This window comes from Laetiporus sulphureus (genome assembly GCF_001632365.1).
Source record: "Laetiporus sulphureus 93-53 unplaced genomic scaffold LAESUscaffold_17, whole genome shotgun sequence".
NCBI classification, from domain to species: domain Eukaryota; kingdom Fungi; phylum Basidiomycota; class Agaricomycetes; order Polyporales; family Laetiporaceae; genus Laetiporus; species Laetiporus sulphureus.
The window spans coordinates 329,960-346,543 of NW_024468526.1; the positions used below are offsets into that span (position 1 = coordinate 329,960).

General features: G+C 54.6%; 6 protein-coding genes and 1 non-coding gene across 7 annotated transcripts; 4 read left to right on the top strand and 3 right to left on the bottom strand.

Annotated features, from left to right (window-relative positions):
• Positions 1 to 80: 80 nt before the first annotated feature.
• LAESUDRAFT_652153 (gamma DNA-directed DNA polymerase) lies at positions 81 to 4,316 on the top strand (the record flags this gene model as incomplete). Its single annotated transcript, XM_040904339.1, has 2 exons — positions 81 to 1,862; positions 1,950 to 4,316. 2 exons carry the CDS (start codon positions 81 to 83, stop codon positions 4,314 to 4,316), a joined length of 4,149 nt encoding a protein of 1,382 aa, XP_040764793.1.
• An 897-nt stretch (positions 4,317 to 5,213) lies between these two features.
• LAESUDRAFT_812396 (uncharacterized protein) lies at positions 5,214 to 6,911 on the top strand. Its single transcript, XM_040914403.1, has 2 exons — positions 5,214 to 5,875; positions 5,944 to 6,911. Exons 1-2 carry the CDS (start codon positions 5,647 to 5,649, stop codon positions 6,438 to 6,440), a joined length of 726 nt encoding a protein of 241 aa, XP_040764794.1. The 5' UTR covers positions 5,214 to 5,646; the 3' UTR covers positions 6,441 to 6,911.
• A 59-nt stretch (positions 6,912 to 6,970) lies between these two features.
• On the bottom strand, positions 6,971 to 7,052 carry LAESUDRAFT_t44. Its single transcript has one exon. It is a non-coding gene; the product is annotated as a tRNA-Thr (tRNA).
• Positions 7,053 to 7,094: 42 nt separating this feature from the next.
• On the bottom strand, positions 7,095 to 8,867 carry LAESUDRAFT_725403 (uncharacterized protein). Its single transcript, XM_040908815.1, has 3 exons — positions 8,209 to 8,867; positions 7,951 to 8,148; positions 7,095 to 7,889 (listed from the first exon to the last, which is right to left on the bottom strand). The coding sequence occupies exons 1-3, from the start codon at positions 8,507 to 8,509 to the stop codon at positions 7,261 to 7,263; spliced, it is 1,128 nt and encodes a 375-aa protein (XP_040764795.1). The 5' UTR covers positions 8,510 to 8,867; the 3' UTR covers positions 7,095 to 7,260.
• A 2,608-nt stretch (positions 8,868 to 11,475) lies between these two features.
• Positions 11,476 to 11,988, top strand: LAESUDRAFT_725406 (glycoside hydrolase family 5 protein). Its single transcript, XM_040908816.1, has 2 exons — positions 11,476 to 11,627; positions 11,691 to 11,988. Exons 1-2 carry the CDS (start codon positions 11,483 to 11,485, stop codon positions 11,921 to 11,923), a joined length of 378 nt encoding a protein of 125 aa, XP_040764796.1. The 5' UTR covers positions 11,476 to 11,482; the 3' UTR covers positions 11,924 to 11,988.
• Positions 11,989 to 11,995: 7 nt separating this feature from the next.
• On the top strand, positions 11,996 to 13,656 carry LAESUDRAFT_725407 (glycoside hydrolase family 5 protein). Its single transcript, XM_040908817.1, has 3 exons — positions 11,996 to 12,952; positions 13,019 to 13,237; positions 13,295 to 13,656. Exons 1-3 carry the CDS (start codon positions 12,235 to 12,237, stop codon positions 13,354 to 13,356), a joined length of 999 nt encoding a protein of 332 aa, XP_040764797.1. The 5' UTR covers positions 11,996 to 12,234; the 3' UTR covers positions 13,357 to 13,656.
• Positions 13,370 to 15,202, bottom strand: LAESUDRAFT_130486 (uncharacterized protein). The gene is made up of 2 exons (XM_040901281.1): positions 14,928 to 15,202; positions 13,370 to 14,877 (listed from the first exon to the last, which is right to left on the bottom strand). Exons 1-2 carry the CDS (start codon positions 15,069 to 15,071, stop codon positions 13,465 to 13,467), a joined length of 1,557 nt encoding a protein of 518 aa, XP_040764798.1. The 5' UTR covers positions 15,072 to 15,202; the 3' UTR covers positions 13,370 to 13,464.
• Between the last annotated feature and the right edge of the window lie 1,382 nt (positions 15,203 to 16,584).

Genomic DNA, 16,584 nt, shown 5'->3' on the forward strand with positions numbered 1-16,584 from the left:
GCCCCATCTGTGTAACGCGCTTCTGTGTGCTTGTTTGGTCTGAATACTGGAGTTGCATCGTGAATGTCAAGGCCGCTCGCATGCTATTAAGACTCGCCGTTGTATCACGACGTGCACGATCTGTTTGCCCTGCTGTGTTCAGTCCCCTTCTGTTGGAAGCAGGATACCTGTCTCAGTCCTCTAGCAAGAGATACGCTTCTTCTAAACCAACTGACGCCGATTCTGTTAAGCGATGTAGGGCTCTCCCAAAACAGTACTCCCAACACACTGCACAACCCAACAACTTCCCGAAATCGAACGCTACACCGACAAATGAGCAGCAAAAGAAACGTGAAGGCAAGTCCAGCATCGCCAGATCGATCGACACGGGCAACAAGGATGTACACAACGGTCAGCTTCATGCTCTTCCATTTAGCTTGTTCTTCACTGTCTTTTTAGGACCAAAACGCAATGAAGTTGGAGTGCAGCTCCTCTCGCGCAGCCTACACTCGCAAATCTTCGGCAACATGCAGTTTGAAGCACCAAGATCAGATGTTGTTCAGATCGCACAGGAGCACCTTACAATGCACGGCCTTGATCCCTTGCACGGATCCACGCTACCAGAGACGGACTTCACATTACCGCCGTTACAAGGAAAGGACCTGGACCAGCATTTCCATAGGATCGGTGCGCGCGCTTGCGATCCATGGCTCCGGCTTGCCCAAACCTTTGCACGCGAGACACTGCCTGAGATACCGATGGAATGGACGGTTCAGTCAGGATGGACGCGTCACTGCATCAAGAATGGCTTGATGGAGTCCCAGTCAGTTGATTTCCCAGAGTTTGAGGGGAAGCCGGAGGAGATGCTTGCCTTCAACGTGGAGACGTTGCCGGCGGACAGTCCATATCCCATCTTGGCATGCGCGGCCTCGAAAAACTGCTGGTACTCATGGATATCGCCGTGGTTTCTCGGTGAAGATGACGTTCACAAGCACCTGATACCGATAGGCGGCTCCGAGGTTGGCCGCGTGATCGTCGGCCATAATGTCTCTTACGATCGCGCGAGGATCTTAGAGGAGTACAATTTAAATGGCACACGGAACCGCTTCCTCGACACCATGTCTCTCCACGTTGCTGTGCAGGGCATCTCCTCGCATCAGCGTCCGGCGTGGCAAAAGCATCGGAAGTCTCAAGAGGAGACCAAGGCGCTGAGGCAGCGAGCATTAGAGCAGGGTTTCGAGAAGTTACATGACTTGATAGAGTATCAACAGAAAAAGCTGGCTGAGGAAAAGCACGATACCAAGAAGGAGGAGATCAGACAGATGCTACGAAAGTTAGAGGATGCACTGGAAAATCTTCAATCTCACGCGACCGAGGAGACCCATGACGATGAAGAACCCCCCGCCGGGCAATGGATGGATGTGACGTCTGTGAATTCCCTTGCAGAAGTTGCGAAGCTGCACTGCGGAATCAAGATGAAGAAAGCCGTGGGAGAGGACTTTAAGTGCTCCCGGGAGGAGATCCGCGAGCGCATTCAGGACTACCTCACCTATTGCGCGACCGATGTCGATGTCACGCACAAAGTGTTCGCAAAGATCCTTCCGTCGTTCCTCGTAACTTGTCCGAGCCTCGTCTCGTTCGCTGGGATGCTGACGATGGGTTCGAGCTTTCTGACTGTCAACCAGAAATGGAAGCAGTACATCGAGGCCGCCGAGCACGCGTATCATGTGTTGGCAGATAAGGTTCAGGCACGCCTTCACGAGTTGGCCAGGGACGCGATGAAGATGATGGACACTAACGAGTGGCAGAGTGATCTTTGGCTCAGTCAATTGGACTGGACGCCGAAGAAGGCTGGGAAGTCGAGGGGTGTGTCTGAGCAGCAGGTGAGGACCTCGGTGGTTAATGACTAAGTTGTTCTTACCCGTTTGTTTGAATACCATCAGGTCATTTCTGAGCCGTCGAAGGATGAGACACGACCCAGCAATCGGCCACAGTGTTCTGATCCAACTTACTCATGGTATCAAACTTTATGCACCCTAGGCCCTCTCGATCCAAAAATTAAAATGACCGTCCTCCCTCTCCTCCTCGAGCTGTCTTTTGACGGACATCCTCTTCAATATTCTTCAACTGAATGGTGGTACTACGTTCCTGACGGCAAAGTCACCCTACTTCCAGAACGGATAAAAGTCACGGGTGCTTCTACTACGAAAAGAGTGAAGCTCAAGGACCCTCTAGGATCACTGCGCGGCCGTGCGCTTTTTGACAGCGGTCATCTGAAATGCAAGTATCCAGATCTAGCAGATGCAATCTATCAAGAAAGCGATTTGTCTGACACTTCGAAACGCATTCTCGAAATTGCCGAGAAGATCGCGCGCAGAGGCCCAGAAAAGGTAAAGAAGAATATATCGTTGAAGCAGCTTGACTGGGAACCGGTAGAGGGCTCTGCGTCTCCATCGACGAAAAGGAGGAGAAAGACATTGTCCCTGACCGCGGCCAAACCTGCGCCCGTCATGTGGCCCAAATGGTTCTGGGATTCTACCACGCCAAAGAAAGGCATGGAGCTCGGTTCTCTTGACCTTACCGTGCGCAGCCGCATCGCACCGATCCTTCTCCGTCTCAGATGGCGCGGATGGCCGTTGTTCTACTCGCACAAGCATGGGTGGACATTCCGCGTGGATCCTAATACCGGCTTCGACACCCGAACGAAAAAGCTCGAGTTTCACGACCCTGAGGATTCGAGGCTGCAGGCGGACGTGGAGAAAGGGCACGCATTTTACAAGCTCCCACACAAGGACGGCGAGAAGGCGAATGTGGGGAGCCCGCTCGGGAAGACGTTCATGAAGTACGCGCAGGATGGGACGCTGACTAGTCCGGAGGCCACCGCGGCGGAGGCGCTTGATATCAGTGCGCAGTGTAGCTACTGGATTAGTGCGAGGGACCGAATCAAGAAGCAGATGGTCGTGTGGCAGAAGGAGCACGACTTAGGCTTTTCGTCTTTGGAGGAGAAAGACAAGGATTGGGGTATAATCTTGCCTCAAGTTATCACCATGGGCACGATCACACGACGGGCGATCGAGAAGACATGGCTGACTGCGAGCAATGCCAAGAAGAATCGCGTAGGTTCTGAGCTGAAGGCGATGGTCACTGCGCCTCCAGGGTACGCGATCGTGGGTGCAGACGTGGACTCTGAAGAGCTGTGGATCTCCAGCGTCATGGGTGATGCACAATTTGGTCTGCATGGCGCGACAGCACTCGGATGGATGACATTAGAGGGCACGAAAGCAGCAGGGACGGACTTGCATTCGAAGACCGCGAGTATCTTGGGCATCTCGCGTGACCAAGCGAAGGTCTTCAACTACTCGCGAATCTACGGTGCAAGCATGCGGTATGTCGTGCTCCTTCTGCTTGAGTCAAACGCGAACATGTCGGAGGGTGAGGCACAGCGGCTCGCACGGAATATGTACGCGTCCGCCAAGGGCCATAGCACCCGCGCACCGGGCCTACATGAGCGCCAATTTTGGCACGGTGGCTCGGAGAGTTTCGTGTTCAACAAATTGGAAGACATCGCGCTTTGTGACGAGCCGCGGACGCCTGCGCTCGGGTGTGGCATGACATACGCACTGTCAACGAAGTATCTGCCGACGGATTTCGGTTCGAACTACATGACCTCGCGAATCAATTGGGTCGTCCAGTCCTCCGGCGTTGACTATTTGCACCTCCTCATCGTCTCAATGGACCACCTGATCAAAAGGTATGGCATCAAAGCGCGGTACCTGATCTCGGTACATGACGAGCTGCGGTACCTTGTGAAGAAGGAGGATAGATACCGCGCCGCGCTTGCGCTTCAGATTGCAAACCTGTGGACGCGCAGCCTGTTTGCGCTGAAGCTGGGGATGGACGACCTCCCGCAGGGTGTCGCGTTCTTCTCCTCGGTCGACATCGACCATGTGCTGCGGAAGGAGGTCAACATGCCGTGTGTGACGCCGTCGCACCCCGAAGCGATTTCGCCTGGCGAGAGCGTGGACATCACACAGGTGCTGGAGAAGACGAACGGCTCATTGTGGGCCAAGGACGAGAGCGGACAGACGAGACCGATGGAGGAGGCTGTGGAGACCTCACCTACGGGCGACCTCAGGCTCACGAGCTACGTGCAGCCTGATTGGCTGAAGCATCGCGCGACCAGTATTGAATGGCTGAAGGCGCAGGCGACGGCGGACGTTGAGGAGATCGAGAAGCTCGCGGGTGGGCCTATTGAGAAGCCTTTGGGCTGGAAAAGTCAAAGGCCATCAACTTATGGGAAGCGTAATACGTCGTCACAATTTTCGTCGTATTTCTAGGCGAAATACTGCGCCAATGGAAAGCGTAAGACGCCGTCAGAGTTCTTACCGGAGGACATCAGATGGAAGAAAGCCATTGGCCATGTCATCGATGACTGCACGAAAGACCGCGCTAATGGAAAGCGTGATACGCCCTCAAAGTTCTCACCGGAGGACTAGAACCCGATCTAGTAGGAAGAAATCATTGACGCTTTCAGTAGCGACTGCTTGGAAGACTGGTTTCGCCGATGGAAAGCTGACTGCGCAGGAGGATTTATATATAAGTTGTTGCGTTGCATCATTGTACAAGGCGTATCAGTTCTACGATCCATGGACGCCAGATTCTCTGCGGTCATCTGAAGGGACCATTCAAGTTGTCTTCGCTCTCCATTCCAACTGGGTCAAATGTAAATAAGGATCGGGAAGCGGATTTCTGCATGATGAGACGACTTCTCAGGAGGTTTTATGTAACATTCGTTGCATTGCATCGTTGCGTATTAGTTCTACGGTGCGTGCGCGGTCATTCAAAGGACCGTCGTCTCCGGGGCGAACGATACCAAACGTATCAGTCTGGGACGTGTAAGCGTAAGGCATCGACAAGAGATGTGTCTTCATACATATATGTGACTGTGTAAGCAAATGCGGGTTCTTTGTCGGTGACGTCCTCCGTTCCCATTCTCGGCGTCGCCGAGCACTTGTGTCCGAGCGCCTAGTTTCATTTCGGTAATCGCCACGCCTTTGCCAGCCGGAGGCCGGAGGAGGACTGAGCCACTCGGCGGGAAGAGTGAGCCACTCGGTACGGACGGCACGGCGCAGGAGGCGCCGTCCCGCCGCGTAGCAGGTGCGGTGAGCGCCAGTTCGCGCTGGCGCTTGCCGATGCCCATTGCCCAGAGGCCGCTTTGGCAGGCAACAACGACGGAACGGGTAAGTGGCGCGCTGGAGTCGGCTGTTCTGGACGCGGCGGGGGAGCACGAGGAGAGGTCGTGGGCCGACACATGCGGCGGGCGGGGTGATAGTGGCATGTGCTAGCCGGATAGGGAAGGAGGCGGATGGACCGAACAGGCAAGAGTGCGCCCTGCGCGTGAGAATGCGGGCGATGTGGACGCGATAAGCGGCTTCTCGATCAGAGCCTCCCGACGGCCGTGTGAGCGCAAAATGACTCGCGTCCCCCGCTTTCCGCTTTCCAACATTGCGCTCCGCCGCAATGGTGTGCTCTGCGCGCCCGCCCTCGCCCTCTATATAACGGGCGGGATCTGGAGGAGCGGCCTCAGCACGGCACTCCCGCCCGCCCTCTCCCGCCCTCCTCTCTATCCCTCCACTCGTCCTCCGCTCCAATAACACCTTGGCTACCATGTATCTGCCACCCACTCCGTCGTCGAGCCGCAGCCAGCGCTCCTGGGGATCAGAGACGACGCTCGCGCCGCTCGTGAGCCCAAAGAGGCTGCCGGAGACGCCGCCGCCGATGCCTGGCACGCCGGCCGCGCCAGCGACCCCGCGGCACCTCCAGCACCAGCCGCCGCCGCCCGCCCCGCGGCTCTTGCCGGTCGCGCTCCCGCGGACCCCAAGTTTCAACCCAGCTTGTGCGCATCAATGTTCAAGTGTGAATGACAAGGTTTACTGACCGCCCGCCCGGACGCGTTTTCAACAGATGGACTGCCGACTCCGCCCATGAGCCCCGCGCGGCCCCCGTGCTCTCTCGAACTGTTCCAGCTGCACGACGCGCTCGCGGCGCCGAGACCGCGCGTGCACTTCAACTTGAAGGACACCGTCCAGAGCATCCAGTACCACCCGTCGTGCTCGCCGAACGACTGCGCGACCGCGCCCGCCGCGAGCCAGATATGCATCAACGTCGTCGGCGTGTTCAACGTCATCGTCTCGACGCCCGGACGCGCCGTGACGGTCGCGGACGTGGTCGGCAAGTTGGCGGTGGAGATGGGCAGGGCGGCGAGCCCCGAGGAGCAGCGCTTTTTCTCGGGGGAGACTCAGCGCAGCGTTGGCGCTGCAGCGTCTTCGCGCTCGCGCGCTCACGGCAGCCCCTCCGTCAAAAGACGCGTCGACTACCTCGGTTCGCGCGTCGTCTTCGGTGGGCTCCAAGTGACGCAGGCCTCGGACACCATTGTCTTCTGCGACCTTCGACTAGCATGAGCGCGCTCTCGCTACTATGCCACCCTTCCCAACAGCTCGCAATGCTGCCGGACCGTCCACCTCCAAGCCCCGCAAAGTCACCCCTCCGGTACCATAATATACAAAATCCCCTCTTGGTCTTCTATCGCCAGCTCCCTGCCGCTATTATTATTTCTCTCCCCTCGCTTTCCTTTGTCATCTACCTCGCTATCGGTTCCTGCGTGGAAGCAAACTACGGACTTGCTAAACGGACATGGCCTCGACCACGCGGACTTCTGTATCCGTCCACCCCCCGCTGAACTCTCGCTTCCCACCTTGCTATCTATCGTCAAATTGCTAGACCTCCTCCACTCTGTAGCGCTTGGCTTTTCCTCCCTCGGTTCTCCCTGCTGTCCCCTCGGTCTTGTGTAGCATATACTCATGATCTTTGTTGTTTGTATACTACCGAATCGAATGCTCAGTTGATCATTTACAACGGTGGTGTGATGACGTACACTCTTGTCTCGGGGCACAGTGAATATGAGGATGACACGTACGAAAAATTTAGCGCGTTCCCATTAGCCGACTCGAACGACTGACCTCGTCATAGCAACCAGTACTAGTGACGCGCTCTACCAACTGAGCTAAACGGGATGACATCACCATCAAAATCATTATAATACAATTCTATAATGTCGAACGTCCTCATAAAAACGTAGTCATTATCGTACGTATTCGTCAAGATAACTGTTCGTTGGGATAAACATGAGGTCAATGACCAGACAGCAACCAGTCAGACAAGACAAATGATCCGTCAAAAATTTCCGGACGCAAAGCGGACATCCACTGGCATCCGACCGCATCACGGAGGTTTAGCAAACACGAGCGAGGCAGCTCCACTCCCACCACCAGCAGCCTTATCCACCTCAACGCCAACCAGCATCGTCTTCCTCCCAAGCCAATCAATCCTCCGAACGCCGCCCTCCCACCCTCCACCCGCGCGCATACACCGCCGCTCGTACGCCCGCGCGACCTTCCGCTGCGCCCTGCTCCCGGTGCCCAGGGCCTCCCATTCTTCCGGCGTTACGGGCGTCAGCAGCGAGGTGTGCGCCGCGTAGAGGACGTCGAGGTTCGTGACGGTGCTGCCTGCGTGTGCGTGTGCGTGGGAGGGCTTTGGTGGCCCGATGGTGAAGCGGGGGATGGGGGAGGCGGCTGCGGCGGGGGCGGGGGCGACGACGGTGATTGGCCAGGGGAACTTGGTGGAGCGAAGAACGAGCTGCATGCCCGGAGGGACGGGAGGCTCTGTCGCGGGTTGGGCGAGGGTGAGCGGGGGAATGGCAGATCGGGTCGTTTTGTCGAGGACCGTTCGAGCGGACGGGGCGTGCATGATGTCGTAGGCTATCGGCGCGCTATGCGAGCGCGTGTGGGCGAGCAACGGGTGCATGTGGAATATTCGTGTCTGAGGTCGAGGGTAGCCGTGGGCTGGTTTATCTGAGGACCAACAGATCGTTATATTGGGATACCGTGAAGTCATGATTGTTTTTGGACTTACAGGAGTATGAACCGCTGTCGACGCTGCTACCGGTTTGGAAGCTTGTATTGGGCCTCAAAGGCGGCCGAGACCGTCCGTAATGCCTCGCATCCGAAACGGACGACATAGCACCCATGGTATAGAGCGAAGCACCAGAGTTGGATCGCGAACCTGGCGGTGTAATGTACGTAGCCGAAGGGGTGCGCGTCATCTGGATCGCTGTCATATTTCACGGCTCTCAGCATATCCCAAAAAAAGGAATAATATATTTATATTCACCTGGGTCTGCTGCTGCTCGACGAAGGACATGCGCGCGGGGAGCGTCCACGTACGGTATCGATGGATTGTGCTTCTCATACCCATACGCTATGCGTGAATCGGCGCGAACACGGTAGTCCAGCGGAGAGGGATCGGCTGCTCGAGGGTCTAGCCTACTGTGACTTCGTTGAATCGTTGCGTGCAAATCAGTGTGTTTGTCCGTCGGTCCAGCCGAATATGAACGGCCGCGAGATCTTGGTTTCTCAGCCGGGTTAAGCTGATTCTTTGGGCTACCGAACCAGCTACGGAAGGCAGTCGGCATGGCGGTCGCAATATCGGTCGGGAAGTCGGAGGAAGTGGCAAGGCAGAAAATCAGTCAAGAGAGAACTGGCACAGTAGTGAGGTCCTTATATACGTGGCTGCGTCATGAAGCTTTCTTATCCGGGTAGATTTGGAAACGTGCATAGTAGACCTGAGAAGCCCAACACAATGTGTGCGACGCCTCGATCGAACTTCTCCTTCCACGTTCATTGCGCCACAGCATAGTCGATATCGATCGCAGGGCGAGGATAGGCCCAGCCCTGTGTAATTCCGAAATCTGACGGGCATTACGGTGTCCTTCCTTGACGGACGGACGAGGCCAATGCGGCTTCGCAACGTGAAGGGGTTGTGACTGGTAGTGTGGAACGCCGAGTTGCTGACAAGCAGATCACATACTTGATTCCCGCAACGTGGTGATGCCGCGTGTGGGAGGCGTGTTCATCAATTTAGGTAGGGAGGCGCGACCAAGGCGGAAGCATCATCGAAGAGGTGCGCAGATGGGACCCGGGTCGAGGCCACAAGAGAAGGTTCATCATTGTTGTATGAGAGAAGGCGGAGGAAACTGGTCCTCCGTTCTGTCGGATCTGCTGTAGCCACAGTGTAAATGACCCAGCAACAGCCTCGAAAAAGCCACAGTGTAAATGTCCCAGTAACAACAGCCTCAAGAACTCGATAACCGTAATCGCCGTTACAGCAGATACCACGCGGGGTGATGACGCAAAACGACGAGAGCAAATTCCGATGGCAACGAGGTTGCCGTTCGATGTTGAATAGAAATCACAAGAGCCGAGACTCGAAGAACCAACATCAACGCCCTGGAATCCGATCCGTCGAGGGATTTCAAAATCTTGTTGGTTCTTGTTGGACCGGACAGAAGCCGCCTCATGTCGCCGGAACAACGAATGAGAAGACCGTTCGCCTACCACCGAGAGAAGCACATTCTGCTGGATATCAAAACCTCGGGCGGGGGCTAGTCTGCATGAACGTGGATGCAAGTCGAGGTGATAAGGTCCATCCATAGCCGACACATTGCAATCGCGGGGCTTCAGATATCAAGAAGTCAGCCATGGTTCGTTGAGTAATGAGATAAAGAGCAGAGCCTCAAGGGAATTTGTCCGGCGGCATTGGCGCAGATCATGCCAGAGAACGCTTCTTATCGAGAAGACGGGCTATTACTTTGCCTAATCAGTAAACCGCAGCAGAATTTTACGTGTAGACCGTCTAGACTGACATATCTTTCAGTTCCAACGGTAGAACGATAGTCAGTTTCCAGGAAAGTAAAGGCATTGGCACGCACAGTCTCCATCGACCGTGCTCTAGTATCTCTGCGAATTCACTTAACTGCGCTCCAATGATCCCTGAAGAAAGACTTCTGGATGATCGTAGTATAATCGTACATGTTGCGTGGCGGTCGATGATGCCACAGGAGTATAAGAGCTTCGAGGCTATCGATCCGGAGCGAGATCATGTATCCGACTTGTGGAGGACACTCTCCTGAAGTAATCTGCTCAGCCGAACATACTCGCTAACGTCTGTGTTTGCTTACACAGGCAAATGTGGCCGCAGAGATTCGGGGCTTCTGCACGCTTGCTTGGTTGCAATTGGCGGGCTTCATGAACGTGTCTGCAGCTTGAAGGCCGCATGGGTCGTCCCATCACGACATGTGAGATGCAGCAACAAGGGATCCATTACACACGGATTCATGACAGCTAATCAGGTAGAACGGGCACAGCATGAGTTGAGGAACGTGTTCGCGACGCAAAGGTGGCCCAGACCGATCGAGCGAACAAACAGCAAACTCCGAGGACAAGTGGAGCGCTCGATGAGATCGACGGGAAAGAACTCCAATAATCAGTAACTGACGTTGAGAAACCGGGGTTCCATAGTGTGAAGCGGGCTTCTCTTGATGGGACGGATGATTAGAGAAGCAACGGGGCGAATAACACCAGAACGGACTATCAGGTGATGAATAACAGAGATGGAGGAGCTGCGAGATGCCTGACGAGTAGATTGCATAGTCCTTAAGGAGGTGGGCTTGATGGCTTTCGAAGGGAGACGTTCGAGACCTCGGTGGTATATCCCTGCCGACGATGGATCGAGCTATTAGCTTTGCCACAAGGACTCTGTAAGCCTCACAGGTCGCCCAGGTTCTGGAGCCCGCCAAGAGAGAAGAGAAATAAATATACAGCTCCACTCGTGACTAATCTTTGCAGGTTATACGGCCAATATGAATCAGTAGCAGGAAAAAATCGAGTCGTTAAGATAATTACCTGCAACACGCGTACACCGCTTGATACAAAGACGAGAGATCGTTCGAACGTATCTGATTCTGAAATGGGTACAGACCCAGTCTCACGATGACAAGTGCATCCGTCTTCATATTGAGCATAGATATAAGCACAAGCCGCTACGCAAGGCTCTGACCGATGGAATCTGTAAGCACGATGCGCTGCAGCTTGCAGGATGATCAAGACGCTGGGCCAAGAGCGATGAACTTGAATAGATGCGTGCGGTTCGAAGTGACTGTGACTTCCCACGTGATACGTGACATATCGCGGCACGACGTCCTCGCACCCCGCGTCTCCTTCGACGAATGCGTGCCGTTAACGGCTCTATAAGTTTTTACAGTATAGAAGGTAGTTCCTGCACGGCAGTTTATTGAGGATAAACTTTCTCTAACCGTTGAAAATCCTAAGGTGATGTTCGGACGACGAGATGAAGGATGGAAGTTATGTACCGCTTCAGTCAATGCTATTCCATCCGGTGTTACCTCTGCGTCATTTGTATCGTTGATACGAACGTGCTTATATGTGGGACTGAAAGGCATGACATTCTTTTCTGCATTTCGCTGCAACAACAATTTAATTCGTGTGCAGCCGATCGTAATGTCAGGTGACAACCACAACCTTTTGCCGCAGACGTCATATCTCGGGAGCCGGACGAGCGCCGTATATGTTGCTACGCATCTTCCACCATGCATAAGCTTTCCAAACTCCTGCAGAATCACCTCAACCCGCAGTCTGCGCCTCAGACAGCAGTGCCTTACGCAGAGCCAACATCGCCGTTTCCGACAGAAATAGATTTCTTTCGCCATCGCAAACAACGTGGCGTAAACCTTGGTATGCAACTACCATCTTCTGGCGTCTCCGATAATACTAATTGGCTGGCTGGTGTACGTATAGGATCGTGGTTCGTGCTGGAACGCTGGATAGCAGACTCTCCGTTTCGCTGCGCTGCCTCCCCTGCGCAAAGCGACCTGGACGTCGCGCGTGGCTCCAACGCTAAGGAGATCCTAGAACAGCACTGGGACACCTGGATCACTGAAGATGATTGGAAGTGGATAGCCGATAAAGGCATCAACACAGTTCGCATCCCGGTGCGTCCGTCTCGAACGCTCAATGTTCGCATATCATAGAAGCTATATGACCTCCCGGCACAGATTGGATACTATCATGTCTGTGGGGCAGATCCCTCCGTGCTTCAGAACACAGATTTTGCAGACTTTGAGCATGTCTTCGCCGGTGCATGGCCTCGCATCACAAACGCTATCGCCACGGCTCACCAACACGGTCTCGGTGTGTTAATCGGTAGGCGTCCCATGTATTCTTCGCCGTGCTATATTTGACCGTTGCGGCAGATCTACACGCTGCCCCTGGGAAGCAGAATGCAGACTCGCATTCCGGAACATCATCTTCCAATCCATCCTTCTTCACGAATTCTTCCAACATGCCTCACACAACGCACGTGCTGTCCTCGCTCCTGTCCCATCTCGAAGCATTCGCCCCCTCGCACTCTCCACCGCTCCCAAATATAGTCGGGATAGAGCTTCTCAACGAGCCTCAGCCGCAATCCCATAAACAAGCGCTGGAGAAATGGTACCTCGACACATTCAGGGCGCTTCGGTCCATCGATTCTTCCATCCCGCTGTATATCGGCGACGCGTGGATGACGGACGAGTACGCGGACTTCATCAGCAACTCCGGTGCCCAGTTCATTGTGCTCGACCACCACTTGTATCGCTGCTTCACTCCTCAGGATAGTTCCACATCTGCTACGGAGCACGCACGAGCCCTGTCCGACCCGAACCAATCGGCACCACAAATGTTCGCCCGAGTCTCGCAAAAACTCGAAGGTGCAGGCTGCGGACTCGTCGTCGGTGAATGGTCCGGAGCGCTGAACCCGGGCTCTGTCCAAGGAATACAGAACGAAGATGCTGCAAGGAGGGACTACATAGCGGCACAATTGCAACTGTATGACCGCCATTGCGCTGGTTGGTTCTTTTGGACATATAAGAAACAGTGGAGCGGAGATAAGGGCTGGTCATTCAGAGACGCCGTGGAAGCAGGAGTGTTTCCCGCGCTGGTGGGCTTACGCCGCAGGAAGCCAGTGGAAGATACCGCTGCCATAGCACCACGAAGGGATTTGGCGCGAGACAAGGCTTTGGGTGAGGCCGTTCGCCATCATCGGAGCTTAGGTGAACTAAATAAAGATATATTCTGCATGTTTCCAGGCGAACATACCGCATACTGGCAGCAATATCCTGGGCATTACGAACATGAACGGTTTGGGGAAGGCTTCATTCAAGGTTGGGAAGACGCATGGGTGTTTCTTGGTGCCGAGCCGCTTGCCTCCGCTCCTGTTTCGGAACTAGGCTTCAAGGGACCTTGGGCGAAACGGCGAGCGCAGGAGCATGCGAGGAGGCAAGGAGAAGGCAACATATGGGAATACGGTGAGTGCCAGTGCGCATTCAGGAAAGCGATGTGCTAATAGCTGCTCGATTTGTCAGAGCAGGGATTCATGCAAGGAGTAACAGCTGCAAGAGCAGATTTCGATGCCATGTACTGCTGATTCAGTCTCAGCTTCGGCATTGGGATATTTACCTTTATGCAAGCACCGTCACCGCGATTGAGAAGGAACGAAAATAGAAAACAGCTTACACTAAGGTGTGGGCAGTATCTACGGCTCCCGATCCAGGGAAGTCACGCTGTCAATTTTCACGAACTGCGCGAGCGGCGTCATGAGGTATCTGTGGATAAATTCCGTGTGCACGATGAGACGGTGCAAGGGCAGGCAATGAGCAGCGCGTTCTGCGACCATCCCGTACACCTTGTCATAACTCGTATCGTCCAGCATGGTGACGTTCTTCAAACCCGGCCAGTTCAGCGTGACTGGCATGCGAGGATCGAAAGTTTGTTTTGAGCGAAGCAGTTCCAAAAATCGTTCTGCGCCAGAGTTGATGATAGTGAGTTGCGTGATGGTAGAGAATGCGGCGATAAACTCCCGCGATAGAGGGCAGGTTGCTACGTTCAGAAGCACAAGGGACTTCAGAGCTGAATACCGTGCACCCGAGTACGGCAACCAGCTCATGAATTCACGAAACTCGCCTTCGTCGACATTCGCAAGCGTCAAGGTCTCGAGGGCGGGTGGTACCAGCAGCGCACATAGAAGACAGACCTTGTCGCCGGATACCTCCAGATAACGGAGGTTAGGTAGATATATGGGGGTGTATGATCCGCCAGGGCGTAGATCAATGTGCTTTCCACGGAGGGTTAGTGTTGTGAGATTGGGCGATGCGGCAAGGAGGTCTTGAAATTGTGAGTACATGAGCTTGCGAAACCACAACCACCGGATGTCCAACATAGTCAGGCCGACTAGCGGCGGACTTCGCCATGGAAGCACAACGCTATCAAGCCGCACGGAGTGTAGCTCAGGCGCACCCCCGGCGAACAGGCGTGGAATGGATACTTCCTGGTTCCCGGCTGGGCCGCTGCCAGTGAGGGATAAGCGAAGGTGCTGGAGAGAGAGCGACTGAGCGCTCGCGAGTAGTTCGCCGATCAACAGCACGACATTCCTGTGGTGCGTGATAAGCGTGAAGCGCCGCCAGCGATACATGTGGGCGGACACTGCCGCCATGCACGCTACCACCGCCTCGCTGCTCGGAGCAAGACCCGTCCGGAAGTCGAGAGTGATGTCGAGCGGCTGTGTGGCAGAGCGCTCGAGCGCTATCGGGAGCCAGTGTCGCGGTCGGTACAATGGGGTGTACACGTTCGTCCATAGGGTGGACGTGCTTAGAGCGATCTTGCGCCACGTACGCGATACGGAGGCAATGAGCATGGGAAAAGGGAGGCCGCTCTTATGTTCCGCAAGACTGCCGGCCTGGAAGATGAGCGCAAGAATCTCCTCGGGGAGGGATGCGATTGGTGGGATGAGTAACAGGAGCTCTGTCGTCTTCTCCTTGATGCGTGCGAGCGAGGCCTCGATACGCTGAACTCGGTGGATCAGGTTCGTAACCGCCTCCGTGTGGTGGTATCGCGCGGGGTCGGAATCGAGCAGGTACTGCACACCATGGGGGACGCGGAGGATCTCCTCCTGGCAAAGCCTCATGAGATTGCAAGTAGCAGAAGAGCGAGCTCGCTCACCACATAACTCGGATCGTCCTGGATGACGCGTATGAGGAGTGTTCGTTGGGACTGCAGCTCGACAGCCTGGCGGCTGAGGGCGTTGATGATGCGCTTAATGTCATTCCGTTGGGGGTTCTGGAGGCTCATGCAGGGCTTCTGCATCGCATGGAATGAATCTCGAAGCACTTCTGACGGCCGCGAGACGCACCTGTCGTGTCGCAATGTCCGGGTATGTCGATGCTTGGTATCACGGTGCGCGGAGGGCTCGAGGGCGTCGGCGGATGGGGTATAATTGAAGGCTATCAAGATGCACGTGTTGGTGTACCGAGCTTGCCGCTGCGGCTGTTATGTTTGCGGCCTGATCACGGTGCGGCTTTCCGGACTCAGACTTTTTGCGCTTTTCGAGAGTAAATGAGGGCGGAGATATGAGCAGCGGCGAAGGAGCGAAGCTTATACTTGATAGGAAGCTTTTTTTGGCGTCCCATCGGCCTGCTTTGCAGCAAGAAAGTGCGACAGAGCCAAGGAGCTATAATTTTTTTCATCGATTCGTCAGCATACGAAGCCGAGTCGGCTGATATGTGGTTATCAGAGAGCAACCTATTTCTTTGAACCTTATCCATCGTCTGTGTCACTTCCGCGGACCTCAGAGCAAAGATCAGCATAGGAACCTTGTCGACACGGTGTGAGACCTGGTGTGAGACAAGTCGCGGATTACGAGACTGGTGGCGCCAACGCCGGCAGTCCAAGCCAGTCGTAAGTCAGCTAGCAGCCTGCAGGATGGAGCCCTGATGGCAGCGGTGATTGTGTCTGCTACGCTTTGACAGAGCTCAATACCAAGCACGCGCTGTCGCAAGGACACAAACGAGAGAGACTCAAGGCTACTGTTACCAGCTGCCTAGGGTGGCCATGTGGCGCAGCCGATTAGTGATCAGACCTCTGGGAATGTATTCGCCGAAGTGCTTCTTTTCAACACCATTGCGTTGAACTTCCGCATGCTTCCTCAAAACCATCGCAACTGGAAGGAGTCCGTGTGAAAGTCACAGGTTGTGCAGGAGTAAAAGTGTTCGTTCCAATACCCCAAATGTTCGATCACATCTTATCCTAATCATGTTTTATCATGCCCAGTTCGATTCGCCGCATTCGTGATATAAGAATTTATAATGATGTGGACCTGATCAATCTCAACTAGTCAGTCTGGAGACGCGTTGATCAAGGTTTCTGCTACCTCATTGTTTTTGTTTCGTCAAAGTCAATGGTCTATTTTGCGGAGAGATTCGAACGGACCTGCTCCTCTGTCCTATCTCCTCCTGATGAACCCGACGCGATTTTGGAGAATGCTCTTATGCTCTATAACTCGGTTCGCGCACGACGGGAACCTTGGCTCCGACCACGACAACGTGATCTATATAACGGAGCACTTGGGGAGACTATGTCGACGTACAGATATATGTAGGCCGTCTGCCTTGCTACGTCGAATTATCTAATATGTTCACTGAGCGTTCTTAATATCCAATCCAGTGCTGTAGCTTGCAATTTACTGGGCCGGACATCGCGTTGTTAGCAGTCCACGCCCTTCCAGTTCCCCAAAGACCTCGTTGGAGTGCGTATGGAGTGCTGTGAACGGCTGGGAAATGGCTACGTACGTACGTATATCATACTACCTTCTGCCCCTGTT